At 40.5% G+C, this 14,509-nt stretch overlaps 1 protein-coding gene across 2 annotated transcripts in view; it reads right to left on the reverse strand.

Annotated features, from left to right (window-relative positions):
• RALGAPA2 (Ral GTPase activating protein catalytic subunit alpha 2) overlaps nucleotides 1-14,509 on the reverse strand; it is a 352,948-nt gene that overhangs the window by 98,271 nt on the left and 240,168 nt on the right. For both annotated transcript variants that reach the window (XM_055131128.1, XM_055131127.1), the window contains one exon: nucleotides 7,357-7,515. In XM_055131128.1, the coding sequence (XP_054987103.1) occupies nucleotides 7,357-7,515 (159 nt within the window). The remainder of the gene's footprint in view (nucleotides 1-7,356; nucleotides 7,516-14,509) is intronic.

The following is a 14,509-nucleotide window of genomic DNA, read 5'->3' on the forward strand; positions in this document are numbered from 1 at the left end:
ATACAAATAAAATATGTAACAACAATAAATCACAAATTTATTTTAAAACAAATTCTAAAAAAGTTATCTGACACCATGAGGTTACAAGTAACTGTTGCCTTACAATAATTCTCCCCTTCCATCCTTATAACACCATCATTATTCATAAAGTATAATTATTAAATATGTTGCTTTTATTCTTTCTGAAGTAACTTCTCAGATGAAAAAGAAAAGATTTTATATTACTTTCATTTTTCTCTTGAGGACAGGTATTATTAAAAGAAAATAATGAGGACTAAAGAAATAATACAGGGATAAGGCACTTGCCTTGAACATGGCTTGGCATCAGTTCAAATCCTGGCATTGCATATGGTCCCTTGGACACTACCAGGAATGATTCCTGAGCACAGAATCAAGAACATGCCCCGGGCACCAGCACCACTGCCAGGTATGGAACCAAAGGAAGGGAGGATGGGAGGAGAGAGGAGAGAGAGAGAGAAGAGGGAGGGCAAAACAGAGGGAAGAAGGAAGGAAGGGAGGGAGGAGGGAAGGAGGGACAAAGTGAGAAAGGAAGGGAGAAAGTTGGGAAGGGAAATTGGTTTTAGGTATATCTCAAAATGGTTACTGTCTCCTACCTCCAAGGGGATTTTTCTCTAGTTTTTCTCTGTGAGAAGGTGGTAGTGCTCTTATTGTGAAAATTCTAAAACACATGGGGGTCTCTATATGATCAGGCTCTCGGCTGTACAAATCGCCACCATTACACACTTGCCTCTAGCAGTCACCTGAAGTGGCAATTTCTACTGTGGCACTGCTCTCCACTGTCCCTATGGTTCTGCTCTAGGTTATAACCTTCTGTATCTACCTTTCTGTCTCTGATTTTGAAGGAGGTGGGAATCCGCTTTACCCATGACTATTTCTCCATAAGAGTTGAGTAGGACGTTGGTTTTCAGCTTTCTGGGTCATTTCTCTTCCCAAGTATGGGAGTTATGACCTCCAAGCATCCTGCATGGACTGAAAATTTAAAGCATCTTCTTGCTGATAATTCTGTGTTAATATCTTTATAACTTCTATGATTTGAGAGTACCAAATGCAACCAAATACAAAATGCAACCAATGACTTCTTGACTTTATTCCTTACTAAAATTTAGATAGTGGCTGGCATAAAGCAGCCTCAATAAGCAGTTTGTCTGAATGACTGAGTAAAGCCCGCCAAGGTTCTGATTGCTGGACAGTAACAAAACTTGTTGTCCTCACATTTTCAGAATGAGATTTGCGGTGACCATCTGTCTGTTGCTTCAGGGAGATACCTCAAAAGCAAGGGTGAGAGGGCGACAGGGATGGTCTCAAGGCCATGCTCAAGTTTCCCCTGCAGAATCTCTTCTGCCCTGTGGCTTTGGGAAAAGGGCTCCCCAGTGGAAACATTTAAGAACTGAAAAGCTTAGGCAAGACCATTTTGAAAGCAACACCTACAGTTCAGGGGAAACTGACTAGAGAAAATGTGAATGTCAGTAGAAGACAACATTGTGAGTTCTATTAGTGGTCACTGGATGATGATTTCCCCCTCATGCAAAACCTGGATTTAGGAACTGGACTTCTTTATTCTGAAGAGGAAAATCAAGGAGTGACTTTTACTTGGAAATCATTCAGTGTTGCCTACTTGTGCAACAATAAATAATAAGAAACAACAATCTTTTCTTTCATCTTAGTACTGTACTTTGAATGGTTTATTTAAAATACATACTTTAAAAAACAAGCACACTTCTTCCCATCTCATACTAAAAGCAGTTTAGTCATAACTGAGGAGGAGTAAAATTACTCATGAGATCCAACAAATAAATACATTTCTAATAAATCAGAGAAAATACACTTTTAAGGATATTCTCCACTATTGGGGAGAGTAAGCTTCTACTCTCTTTTACAGAATAATTTCAAGTGTTCCTGATACTCAGAGTTCACATGTTTGGCTTGTGCAAACAGAATTACAATAGTGTAAAAGGATAGAAAAATCCTTTCAAGTCCGTGTTCTCCCTTTAACACATCTCTCTTTGTTTTTCCACTCTGGAGAAGTTTGTGTTTTCTGTTTCTAAAAATTTCGTTAAGAAAACCTATCTTGCTTAAACTCTCAGTATCTGGGTTGCAAATACTGCAATGCCTAAAAGGGGAGAAAGGGAGAGAGGGAGAGGGAGAGGTGGGGGAGAGAGAGAGAGAGAGAGAGAGAGAGAGAGAGAGAGAGAGAGGACAGTGTCTGCCATAGGGTAGGCTGGGGGGAGGGGGCGGTGTGGTGATGGGAGGGAAACTAGGGACATTGGTGGTGGGAAATGTACACTGGTAGAGGAATGGGTGTTGGAACACTGTATGACTGAAGCCCAATCATGAACAGCCTTGTAAATAAAAAAGAAGAGAATCCTTCCTGCTGAAGTAGTCCAGGGGCAGAGGGAGTGAATCATGCCACTTTCTAATACAAGCAAATTTACAAAGGCTAGCCAAAAGAAAGAAGGTAAGACAAAGGAGAATATCTGTGTGTGTGTCTGTGTCTGTGTGAGACTGTACGCGTTACTCGGGGAATTTCTTCCATTAGAAGTGGCAATAAATTACAGAGGAAATTTGATTTTGACATAATATTTGCAGATGGTAGCTTTTTAGTTTCCAATTTACTAAAAATAATAATAAAATTAACTTATTAAGCAGAACACAGGATAGTTATTCATTTATAAAATTCTGGTTATTCAGTATTTAACAATACCCTTGCAAAGGAAATTATTCTTTATATAGTCAAAGTTAACAATCGACTTTCCCTGAGAATTTCTCAGTTTTCAAAAGTTAATCATTAATCTCAAAAGACTGCTTCTTTGGGACTGAGGTAAATATTGAAGAAAAGAGAACATCTGAAATAAAAAGAAATAAGTTTGTGCAACCATGCTACAGTCAAACAGACCCTGTACCTGAGGCCACATCAATCAGAAGGAGAGGCTGCCTTTCACACGGGTGCTGATGCTTGCTCTCTTGGTCTCACTGGTGACAATACTCTCAAATTTCTAATACCTTAGCCAGCAATTCTGGGCTCCTCCTCCAGGGGAGGTCCCCTCACCCCATGGATAAGTGCTGAGTCTGCAAGGAGGCAGATACCACCCCAGTAAAGTGGGTCAATTTAAAGAAAACGGTCAAGAGGAACAGGAGGATGGGGCAAGAGCCTAGTGTCTTGACGCAACATTTAGATGCCAAACTTCAATGTAAGGGGAATGGAAGCGAAAGTTCAAAGTGATGAAGGACCTTCCTAAGCCACCTATTCACTGGTGGTAGCACAGGCATGAGAAATTGGGGGTCCATTGTTACACACTCTTTCCCGCCTTCCTCTAACAAATGACTGACTCACAGCCCTCTCTGCATGCCCCGATGTACCAGAGCTGAGTTTAAGTAGACTTCTGAGGATATCTACATGTTGTTCATTCACAAAACTGACTCTGGGAGAAGTGATGAGGACATTCCACTCAAGGCTCATTGTCTCTTAACTGCTGCTAGTTAAGGCTGAAACTACAGTATGGCAGTCATCAGTCCGGATAAAAGTATGTCAAAACCACAAAAACTTACACGAACTAATACATAAAAGTCAATATTATTTTCTATCACTTAAAGAAAGCTACATGGGCAGCTATTACAATATGGGGGTTTTATAAATCACTTTTCTTCAGAACAGATAGGGCGTTTGAATAAACTCTTTAAATCACTTATGTTCTGCTCTAAATGCAAACCTTCCCTGATGGATGACTTAATAATAAAAATAGGAAAAAAAAAAGAAGTCTTACAAAAGCATGTTTATTCCCCATGACCAAGGACCACTGGGTCAGTTTTTATGGGAATGGACTTATTTTAAATATAACCTAACAAGGAAATGATACTGTTATGCAAAATCATTATTTATTTATATTTCTCCAAAGTTCAATAAAAAGCTCAAAAAAGTGAACAGACCCTCTCAGATACGAGGTTTTATGCACTCACAAGCACACCCACACTTCTTCAACATAGCATTTCACAAATGCTGTGTATTATTAAGAGGAGGCGGATTCTGCCAGGCACATAATTTGTATATTTAAGGGAGGTGTATGGAATGAAAAAGCGAAATATGTTAAATTTCAAAGGACTTGGAAGCAATGCTGCCTGTGCGCTTGTGTTACAAATAGCCCCACATTATTACATACGCTATTAATGAGGCTGGGTGAATGAAAGTACAATTTGAATATGCATGACTCTACCCAATGAGCAGGACTTTTGTGTAGTGAGGAGGGTATTTTTTCCTCCTAAAAAAGGATTAAAATTATTCTTAGAAAAGTGTGGCTGCCCAAAGACTAGTAAAATACATGTACTCAGACCACCGTGCCACAGTATAGTCACATGAAATATGTGGTGCTAAAAGAATACCTTAGACTTCAGCCTTTGAAACTTGTATATAACCCTTTCTCCAAAAAAGGAATATTCCTCCACTTCGAGCAACTGTGTCATTATAATGTCTAAGCAAAAATAATGATCTTGATAGCGATCCATAAGAGTATAAGGTTATAAAACCTTTTAAGTTCAAAGCTTTTACTTCCATCATAAGGAACACTAGTTAAAAGACTGGGGAATGGGTAAATTATTGCACCAAATGGCTAAGAATGAGTCTCTGCCGACTAGCTGCGATCTAACGAGGCGTCTGTGTCCTGGGAGCCCGCAGCACGTCCCTGGCGGTATGTGCAGTGTGTCGAGTCTGCGTGGCACCCTTTGTCCTCGCTCGCAGGCGGCCTTTCCCCTCATTGTCCGTAATATCCTCATGCATCTGGGACGCGTGGAATGCATTCATGCTAACAGACTTACCATTGTTTTCTCTCAGAAGCTTTGTTGAGCAAAGACTGCATCACGGTTACTGATAATTATATTGCTTAATTAATCAAGACAAAAAAAATTTGCAAATCATTGCCTGGTTGCCAAGCAGGGAGATAAAAAATGACAACAATACAAGCTGAAGCAATATAACAAAAGTAACAGCTATCTGATCAGAAATTCTTATATAATGAAGCTATTAATGCTCAATCGGTTAATGTTAACATTGCTCCAGGTGTCTCTACTTAGACGCAAACAAAAAGGCTAACATTATGGATATAAAAGGCCAAATGTTGCCATGGATTCTGTAACCTGATAGAGGACAGCCTTTTCATTTGATTAGGGAATGCAATTTAAATACCAGGGACTGAAGCCAAACAAACAGACTTTCCCTCCAAAGCCTCTCGCATTCACCCTGGGGTCAGTGGTTGGTGAACAAAAGGTCAGCCACACTTGCCCTGGAAATGTCTGGATTAATTTTATTACATTGTAATGGTTTGTACTTTAAATGTAGGGATAACACTAAATTTCCAGTTGCCATTATTCATTCTCTTCTTTCCTTTAGGCTTTTTAAATAGAAATTGTAAGAAAGTGATTTACTCAATTCTTCATGTCAGAATTTTTGACTAAAATTTATAAAACTCATACATATTTAAAAAAATGTTTAAAGGTATCCAAATACTTTTTTTATGCACTGTAAGATCTCTTTTCAAGAACCACTTTGACACTATAAAGGGAACTGAAATGCTCTATTATTCTTTATTACAATAAAGTAAGGGCAACATTTTTAGGATATTAAATGACAGTCTAGAGGGTCATGCTGAAATGAAGTAATAGAGCAAGTTAATCCATATTAAATATTTAAAAACACATTTTCCAGCTTTGAAAGTTATACGATACTAAATTTATTGGTTTTCTAATATTGAACATTTTCATTTTAATTGTTAAAGTTATGTTTTGCATAGACAACACATTTTTAGTATTAAGAGCCATTTTCTTCCACACAGTGAAAATTTCACAGAGACTTAAACAAGTATTTATTTACTTAATTTATTTTTATTTTGGGGCCACACCCAGCAATGCCCAGGGGTTACTCTTGGCTCTGCACTCAGAAATTACTTCTGGAAGTGCTTGGGGCACCATATGGGATGCTGGGACCAAAGCTGAGCTGACTATGTGCAGGGCAAGTGCCTTTTCTGCTGTACTAACTCTCCAGCCATAGAGCTAAACAAGTATTTAAAATAAAGAACTTTGGGTATCTTTGCTCCCTGATAGCAAAAGAACAAAAAGAACTCTCTATCAGGCTTCTTACCAGTTTAAGAAATGTCAAACCTGAGATTCTTTAATTTATGTTCAAAGCAGTAACTATAACAGAAAAATATAGCAATGCCATTATGATGAGGAGGATGAATTCAACCACCACCATATCATCACCAGGACTCCCTACCACAACTTACCACTATTAATAATAGCTAAGACTAAAACAGATTCTACTATGACCAGGTATGTTTGAAGTACTTTTCATTTCTTAGGTCATTTAACTTTATAACTTTGATGCTTTAGGTTAGTTTATAAAATCTAATAAATCTGGTATCTATTTTAAAAACTTAAAAAGCAGGGAATATTATGAATTTTAGATATGGTTATAAATTCCAGTCAACCCAGTTACTTATTATTTAAGTGTTCAAAACAGAAAGTAGTCAGGACGGTATCTCCAGGTTCCTCAGAAAAATAATTGGGAAAGAAAAGGAAGACTATTACCTAATATCAGATGGAAAGAACATGGAAAGTCATTTCTATGAGAAGTGACTTAATATATCAAGTGTTTAATTAAAATGCTTAAAAAAGGAGCTTGCTATTAACAAGACACTCCAGAAAGTACTCCTAACCCACCACTAAAGGCATGGCAGGGAGCGAAGCCACAGCCAATTTAGGACACAGCACATATCCATTGGATTGTTCCAACCATTCCCATGATCAATACCAACTGACATGGCTGAATTGATTCTGTGACAAGGTGCTTCAATTGTTAAAGATCATTGTATGGGCTGTGCTCTAGGGGTTAGCCTCTGCAGGAATATGCCGACCGTCCTTCACGACTAACCGCCACTAACAAGCAGTGCCTGTCAGGCAAGCGAGGTTGGAGGCTACATATTCATCGTCAGCCGCAAAATATGAGATGCAACATGGGGTTCATTCAACTCTTAGTATTCATGTGACCCAAATGAAACATGACAATTCTTTTAAGTTGAAAGTTTAAAAATATTTAAAAATCATAAATATCTTGAATATAATTTTGAGAAAGGCTAAGTAACAATATGGCATTCCTTGCTTGTATCTAAATTTTTACTGAAAATTACAATTTATATCTCACTCTTATGTAGCACCTATAAGACATAAATGCAAGGCATCTGTCAGTTGGGGGAAAAAAGCCCCCTTTAACATATGTTTATCATTGTTTTTTGGTAACAGTAATTCATGGCAAAAGTGCTATGAGACAGAGTAGTAGCATGATAAACATACCTCAGGTTTCTTTGTTATCGTGATAAAGAACATGTGATTCTTCATCGGGTAAATGATGATTGAAACGTCTCCGAAGGCCGTTGGGATGATGCCCCGGCGGTAGTCCCGGGAGTGCTCCGACCAGACAATGTGCACCTCATCATTCCCCAGGTGTCGGAGCTGCAACAGCAGATTGGCTCTTTGTTAATCGGGTGATAACAGCAGTTTACAAGGGGTCGTGGCTTACAAACTGAGTTATAATACACAGAGGCAAAAATATTTCTCTATTAAAAAAGATTACCACAGCAATGTTTTACAAGGATCTAAAAAAGGCACAAACATAAAAATTGGCTAGGAAACATTGCTACAAGACAATGCACACAGCACTGCAGGAGGGCTACAGCAAGATGGGGATAAGCATTTAAAAAATATTTTTAGAGGGTTGGAGCATAGCATAACGGGTAGGTCATTTGCCTTGCATGCAGCCAACTCGGGTTCAATTCCCAGCATCCCATATGGTGCCCTGAGCACAGTCAGGAGTAATTCCTGCATGCAGAGCCAGGAGTAACCCCTGTGTATCACCGATGTGATTCAAAAGCAAAAACAAAACAAGACCAAAAAAAATGTATTTTTAAATCAAATTTTATTCCTGCATTAACATTTTATATATATGCATATACATATATATATTCCTGAACATGTTTCTAAGTAATTAACGACATAAGCCTCTGATTTTATATAAACATATGAAGAAGAGCTTCACAATACTTTTCAGTGATGGAGAGAGGAGTTAATATAAATATCCGAGAAACAATGGTGGAGGAACGCTGACTGTGGTGGTGGGACTGGTGTTGAAACGTTGTATGGCTGAATCTCAACTATGAAGAACTTTGTAAATTATGGTGTCTAAATAAAAATTAGTAAATAAATAAAAATAATAGTATGAAAACAGGTAGTATACTACAATTATTACCAAAGGTACTATCAAATAGACGTCTGACTTGTGATAAAAATATGCATGTACAGGGATTAATATGTAGAAAATTATCTCTGTTTAAGAAATTAATGTTATTTCAATTTAATTAGAACACAAGAATTCACACTAAATAGCTCACATACGTGCTTTGTTTAATTTCCCACTAATTCTCTGGTAAAGAAAACCTTATAAGTTGAATTACTGTAAATTACAAAGTTATAAAGTTATTCCTGGTTGAGTTCCAACAGCAATCCTTTCACCAGTGTCCACTTCCTCACCCAATGTCCCCGCCCTACCTGCTTACTCTATGGCAGGCATTCAAGCCACCCCCCGAACCCATTAGGCTCTGAAAAAAGTTAAGGCCATTCAGCAACATGGACTGGCAAGACTATTTTCCGTCTATTATCTCACAGGGAAGAGCGAAGGCTTGGGGCGGGCGGGCACGCAGCCGCAGGCCATGTACAGCACAGGGCCTGGAACCCTGGACTGGAGCTTTTAACTTTTGCCATTTCAACTGTCTCTGGCGAGCTAAGTCTATATACAAAGCTATGTGTATTCTCATAGCCAAATCCTGTATTTTGATTATTTTATCATTTTATAAGTAAAGCAACTGGAAAGTTCAAAGACAAGTCAAACCCCTTGCATCTTTACCAGTTCCTCCAGAGAAAATTCTGCCAGAGACAATGACACCCTTGACCCAACTCTCAGCTCCAATGGGTCAGCTGGAGAGAGCTGCACGTGAGACCTCCAAGCTCGCTTCAAAGTGTGATGAAGAAAAATGATGTTAGAAAACTTAAAATGTTGGCCACGATTGAAACCCTAAAGCCATAAAGGCTTATATGAAGGTTACTTGATGCTTATGAGAATTGGGGGTTTCATTCTGTCACATGCTATAGCAAATTGCCATCAAAGTCAAAGAAAGGAATCTTTTACTTACTAGTTTACTTAATAGATAAATCTTCCCCCCCAAAAAAATTAGTTGGGGTACAAATAGAACTGAAATACATATAAGTTAATAATCTGGTTTTATTTTTTTTCCTGTTCCCCACCTCACTGATAAAGGTTAAAATAGTAGCAAACAAAAGCTACAAATAGGGGCTGGAGCGATAGCACAGCGGGTAGGGCATTTGTCTTGCACGTGGCCAACCCAGGTTCGATTCCCAGCATCCCATAAGGTGCCCTGAGCACCGCCAGAGGTAATTCCTGACTGCAGAGCCAGGAGTGATCCCTGTGCATTGCTGGGTGTGACCCAAAAAGAAAAAAAAAAAGCTACAAATAAAACACCAGGTTCTCAATGTAATATCAAACATCTCTCTAAATTTCTCTATTTCCAACTCAAATGGAATTAATGCCTGTCTTTTTTTCCTTAAAAAATAAAGGGCTTCAGCACATATACATACATACATAGGTATACACATATATATGTGTGTGTGTATTTCTAAATATATATATGTATTTCTAAAATTAAGTCATGTTGGATGTTGAAATAAAACAGACTGCATCAACAACAACACATTAAAGGCATGCTGTGGTACTAACATGAAAGGTATCAATGAGAAACTTCGGAGGAATTTAGAACAGAAAGTAATTTAGCAACCTGCTACAACACTCTTCCTGGAAGGAGCCATAATTCAGTAGGAGGACACTTGCTTTGTACACAGCCGACACAGGTTTAATTTCTCTGGCACCCCAGATGGTCTTCCAAGCCTGCCAGCAGTGATCCCTGAATGCAGAGCCAGGACTACGCCCTGAGAACTGCCGAGAGTACTCCTGTCCCCTAAAAAAGCCAGCCTTCAGGGTATGTCTGTGCACATCTTGGTCTATTACTGGAAAAAATGTGGGAAGAACTATCTCCTAAATTCCCTTTCAATGTGGGACTACCATAAAATGTCAGAACCCAAATATATGTGCTAGCTCATTTTGATCCAGAAGTCTCAAGGCATTAGCTCTGAGGTAATACAATAATTACTGGAATTTTACAATTACTGTCCCTTTCCTAAATTAGATTACTCAATTGCATAACCAACTAAATCTCTCCTAATTCTGTTTGCAACTGCATTCTCAGAACTCCATAGGGGAGGAGAGTATCACACGCCCTCCACCAAGTATGGCAATTCTAGTATTTAAGAAAGAGTTTTGCAAGGTAACAGACAAGATTCACTATCCCAAAATTGCCTTCAATGTCATGTACCTCAGACCTCACCATTTAATTAGCTAAACCACAAAACCCAGAACTAAGGCCACAGGAGCAATTCCCCAATAAGCAAAATTACATTCTCTTCTGCCTATGACAATAACACAAATACAAAAAATAAAAGGCAAAATCAATACAATTAACCTGGCCAACTTGTCAAGCACGTCAGATTGCGAAAGGCGTATTTTTCAGGTTAAAGGGGACTTCACTAGAGGGACATCATTTTGTGAGTTCTGGAGAGTTTAGGCTAGAGATCTGCCAATTAGAAATTCACCAGCGAGTTTTTCCCTGGTGCACAAGTCAAGTTGTTCTCACTCATGTGTAATCTGGGAGGACGGTGGCAAATCTCCTCTTGGGCTGGACTCTCAACCACACCAAGGAGGGCTTCCACTGCACGACAGGTTCCAGGATATGTGATCCTTAACACACTTGGAACAATGTGAGGTTCTTAAATGCTCAGGAATCAACCCCAGAGTCTTGCCACCTCTCACCCTGACAGGGTTTGAAAGTCTCTCTTCTGCCTGAGCAGTTCTGCCTGCTGCTGCCAGGCGGCTAGGACTGGTGACACTGGTCATGGTACACACCTAATAGGCTGACCTCCTTTCCCAACTAATTGCATTACATCGCCAGCTGGCTCCAGAAGGAGTCGTCTGTTTGATTGAAGAATTCCTGCTCCTCAGTGGGCCGGCTGCTACTTTTACTAAGTAACAGTCAGCCTGACATCCCCATTGTTCGGCTGACAGTGTGCCCATCCTAAAATCTAAGTTTTATTTGTAAATTAACCAAGAAACTTCCTGCCAGAACAGTGCTGCCTGGAGACTGATAATGTGGGCCTTTCATCCCTTTTCACTCATACTGTATCACTGCCAATTTGTTTTTTATGAGGCTGGCCAGCCCGAGGCTATAAAAGCCTTGTAAGACATAAGTGCAATTATAGTCCTGGAGTCAAATGAATTGGACAAATCCAATAGCACAGCTCTGTCCCCACTCTGCAAACCCCTACAGCAGTTAGATTAGCTGTGAAAAATCTAATCTAGCTAGAGCTAACAAATTTCTGCAGTGAAGGATCAAGAGTTCAGTATGGGGTTGCAACCAGATTGCAGAATTGAAAAAGTGCCCCATGACAAGGGCAGCAGAGAGCATGAATCACTTTAGAGTTTCGTAGCTCATTTTTAAGCTGTTAGGGACAATTTAGTTAGAATAAGACAAGGAACTGTGGGCTGCTGTTACTGTGACTGATTTTCAGTCCAGCTGTGAGATATCCTGATAAAGAGAGTTTGTCACTAATGATGCTAAATCTTGGAGTTGGCAAAAGGTATCAGCTGAATTTCCATTATTACAGTAGGAAATCTTCAAAGCAGACGATGTCTTGCAACATTAGAAACTGCCATTTTGTCAAGAAAAGACTATATGTCTTAGGAAAAAATTCTACTTTATTTATGAAGTACTTGTAAAAATGTTTTATAAATTAACCTTTTTTTTTTTTTTTGCTTTTTGGGTCACACCCGGCGATGCACAGGGGTCACTCCTGGCTCATGCACTCAGGAATCACCCCTGGCGGTGCTCAGGGGACCATATGGGATGCTGGGATTCGAACCCGGGTCGGCCGCGTGCAAGGCAAACGCCCTACCCGCTGTGCTATCACTCCAGCCCCTAAATTAACCTTTTAACAAAATTTCTTCCAGTTTAAAGAAAAGCACAAAATACCCATGTTTTTAGAGTTGCTGCAATTTACATGGTACTGTGAATAAGAAGGCTGCATAAACCCCCCTGACCTGAAATCTATCTATCAAGGGCAGCGATCCTTTTACTAACAACACAGAAGCCAGAGCAGAAATCCACACTCAAGGTAGTTCCTCCATGGCCGAAGGAGCCAACTCACAGTCCCTCGGGAGCCATGCTCATGTGCAGGCCAGGGAGTAAAAGCTGGACATTCTCTGCATATGTGGGGTGCAGGGTCACTGTGAGAGTTCTCTGTGATTGTGCTGTGACCCTACTGCAGAGGTCTTATGAGAAGACCAAGAATATGATCCGGATATCTGTGGCCACCTTCGTGACAAAGTCTGAGTGCAGAGAAGACAGGAGACGGCTACTGGGAGGCCCACTGGCGATTATCAGCCATTTGGTTAATGAACAGGAGAAAAAGGAATCACCCAGATTAATGGGAACTGACAGGGCTGATGGCGAGAAACAACGCACACTAAGCCATGATGCAGGCATTATCTACACACTTCACCACAACCGGAGACACAGGCTGTATTATTTTTAAAAAATATTACTTAGCAGGCTCTACTCCTGAAATTTTCCGCGAGCGAGACAAGAACCCAGTAACTCTGGTTCCCCGGTGGTAGAGGTGGTTGGAGAGAAAGTGACCGTCTTTCTCCTCCCCACTTCACATAAGTCACCCGTGGGGCCCACCAACATCATTTGGCAACCACGAAGGGACTGCAGTGAAGAAATCCACAAGGAAGAAGGTAATCTGTGGGAAATATGCTGTGGAGTTATGCTCCCTTGGAAATCTCTGGGGGGGATGGTGGAGGAATGTGACAATCTTTGTGTGAATGTGTGCGTGCATGAGCACCCTGATAGGTCCTTCTATTGGGCGTGATTTTGTGGCTCCACGACCTGGCACTCTTAAAGTCCCTCTAAGTCATGGAGCTCGAGTGGGCTGCCTGCGATTCCACTGAGAACTTACGGTCAAGGGTGGCACTGGTATAGATGCTGGTCGCAAGTCACAATGCTGAACCACTAAGGCTAAGGTCTCCATCGGCCAGGCAAGCATCTGAGTGGTCTCTGCAAAGAGGCACCCTCCCTTGTCTGTTTCGCGTCACCGTTCACTATGGGAGGGACGGGAGGATAGCCTGCTTGTGAGAAACTAATGCTAATCAACATCCAGGTAGAACCTTCTTTCCCCACCCAGTCCCAGTCTAATCAGAGGATCAGCTAGAGGTCAAGTGTAATGACCTTTGCAACATCATGTGGCCTGAATATAAGCTAGAGCCTGGGGAACCTATAATAGCCAGCCCAATAGCCCATTCAAGGCTCTCTCCACCCTTGGAGAAGCCTGTGTTCTCTCTTGAGAGCGTTACTCTTATTTTTTCTCTCTCTTATCCCTTCCTCCTTCCCTCAAAAAGCCTCTAAATAAAATCTGTTCACTTAAAAAAAAATTTTACTTAGCAGATGGGGAAAGTGAGACACAAGGTGGTGAACAGCTGGACACATATTTGAGTTCTGTTGTACCTATCTCTGAAGCTGCCCATGAGAGCCGCACGCCGGCTTTCCTGCTGCCGGGCCCTCCACAGCCAGCACCCGCGAGAGCTGCTCTCCAACCCACCCAGGAACGGCCTCCTGTTCCTTTCAAACCTGTGGGAAGACAATGGAGGGGAAGTGGGCGTTTCTATCTGGTCATATGTCAGAACTGCTCTTAGCTGGAAACCCAGAAGTGGTCAGATATCAAGGACTCCTTCTAAAGTAAAAACCCCTCTTGTTCAACAGCACTATGCACTGCTAACAGGGGGTCTCCTGAGGGGTCATCTGCATGTGTGAAAGTACAGGACTTTGTCTACTAGGAGACAGGTTCAGGTAAGAAGGTCACTTGGGAATCTGTAGAAGATTGGCAGAGTAACTACACTGAAGAGGAACATGAGAACAATATGACAGACATCACCCACATGTCTGGGATAACCTATACTCGGAGTCTATCACTACAGTGACACAATACAGAGATGTTTGCCAGAATGGGAGACCAACAATCTTATTTTGGTAAGGAAGAGAATCAAGAAATAACATTTAAGACCCTTCTTTCTAAATCCTAATCTCAGAACTTAAGATTCATATGATGGTGTGTGTGTGTGTGTGTGTGTGTGTGTTTGAGTTTGTGTTAAGCTAAAAACTTTATACTAACTAGAACTTTAATTTGAGAATGATACTGCAACTGCATCTAGGAAAAAAAGTGGTCTTGGTACATGTAATTTCATGGTTTTCATGCAGTCTTAGGAAAGTCT

This window comes from Sorex araneus, chromosome 3 (genome assembly GCF_027595985.1).
Source record: "Sorex araneus isolate mSorAra2 chromosome 3, mSorAra2.pri, whole genome shotgun sequence".
NCBI classification, from domain to species: Eukaryota; Metazoa; Chordata; class Mammalia; order Eulipotyphla; family Soricidae; genus Sorex; species Sorex araneus.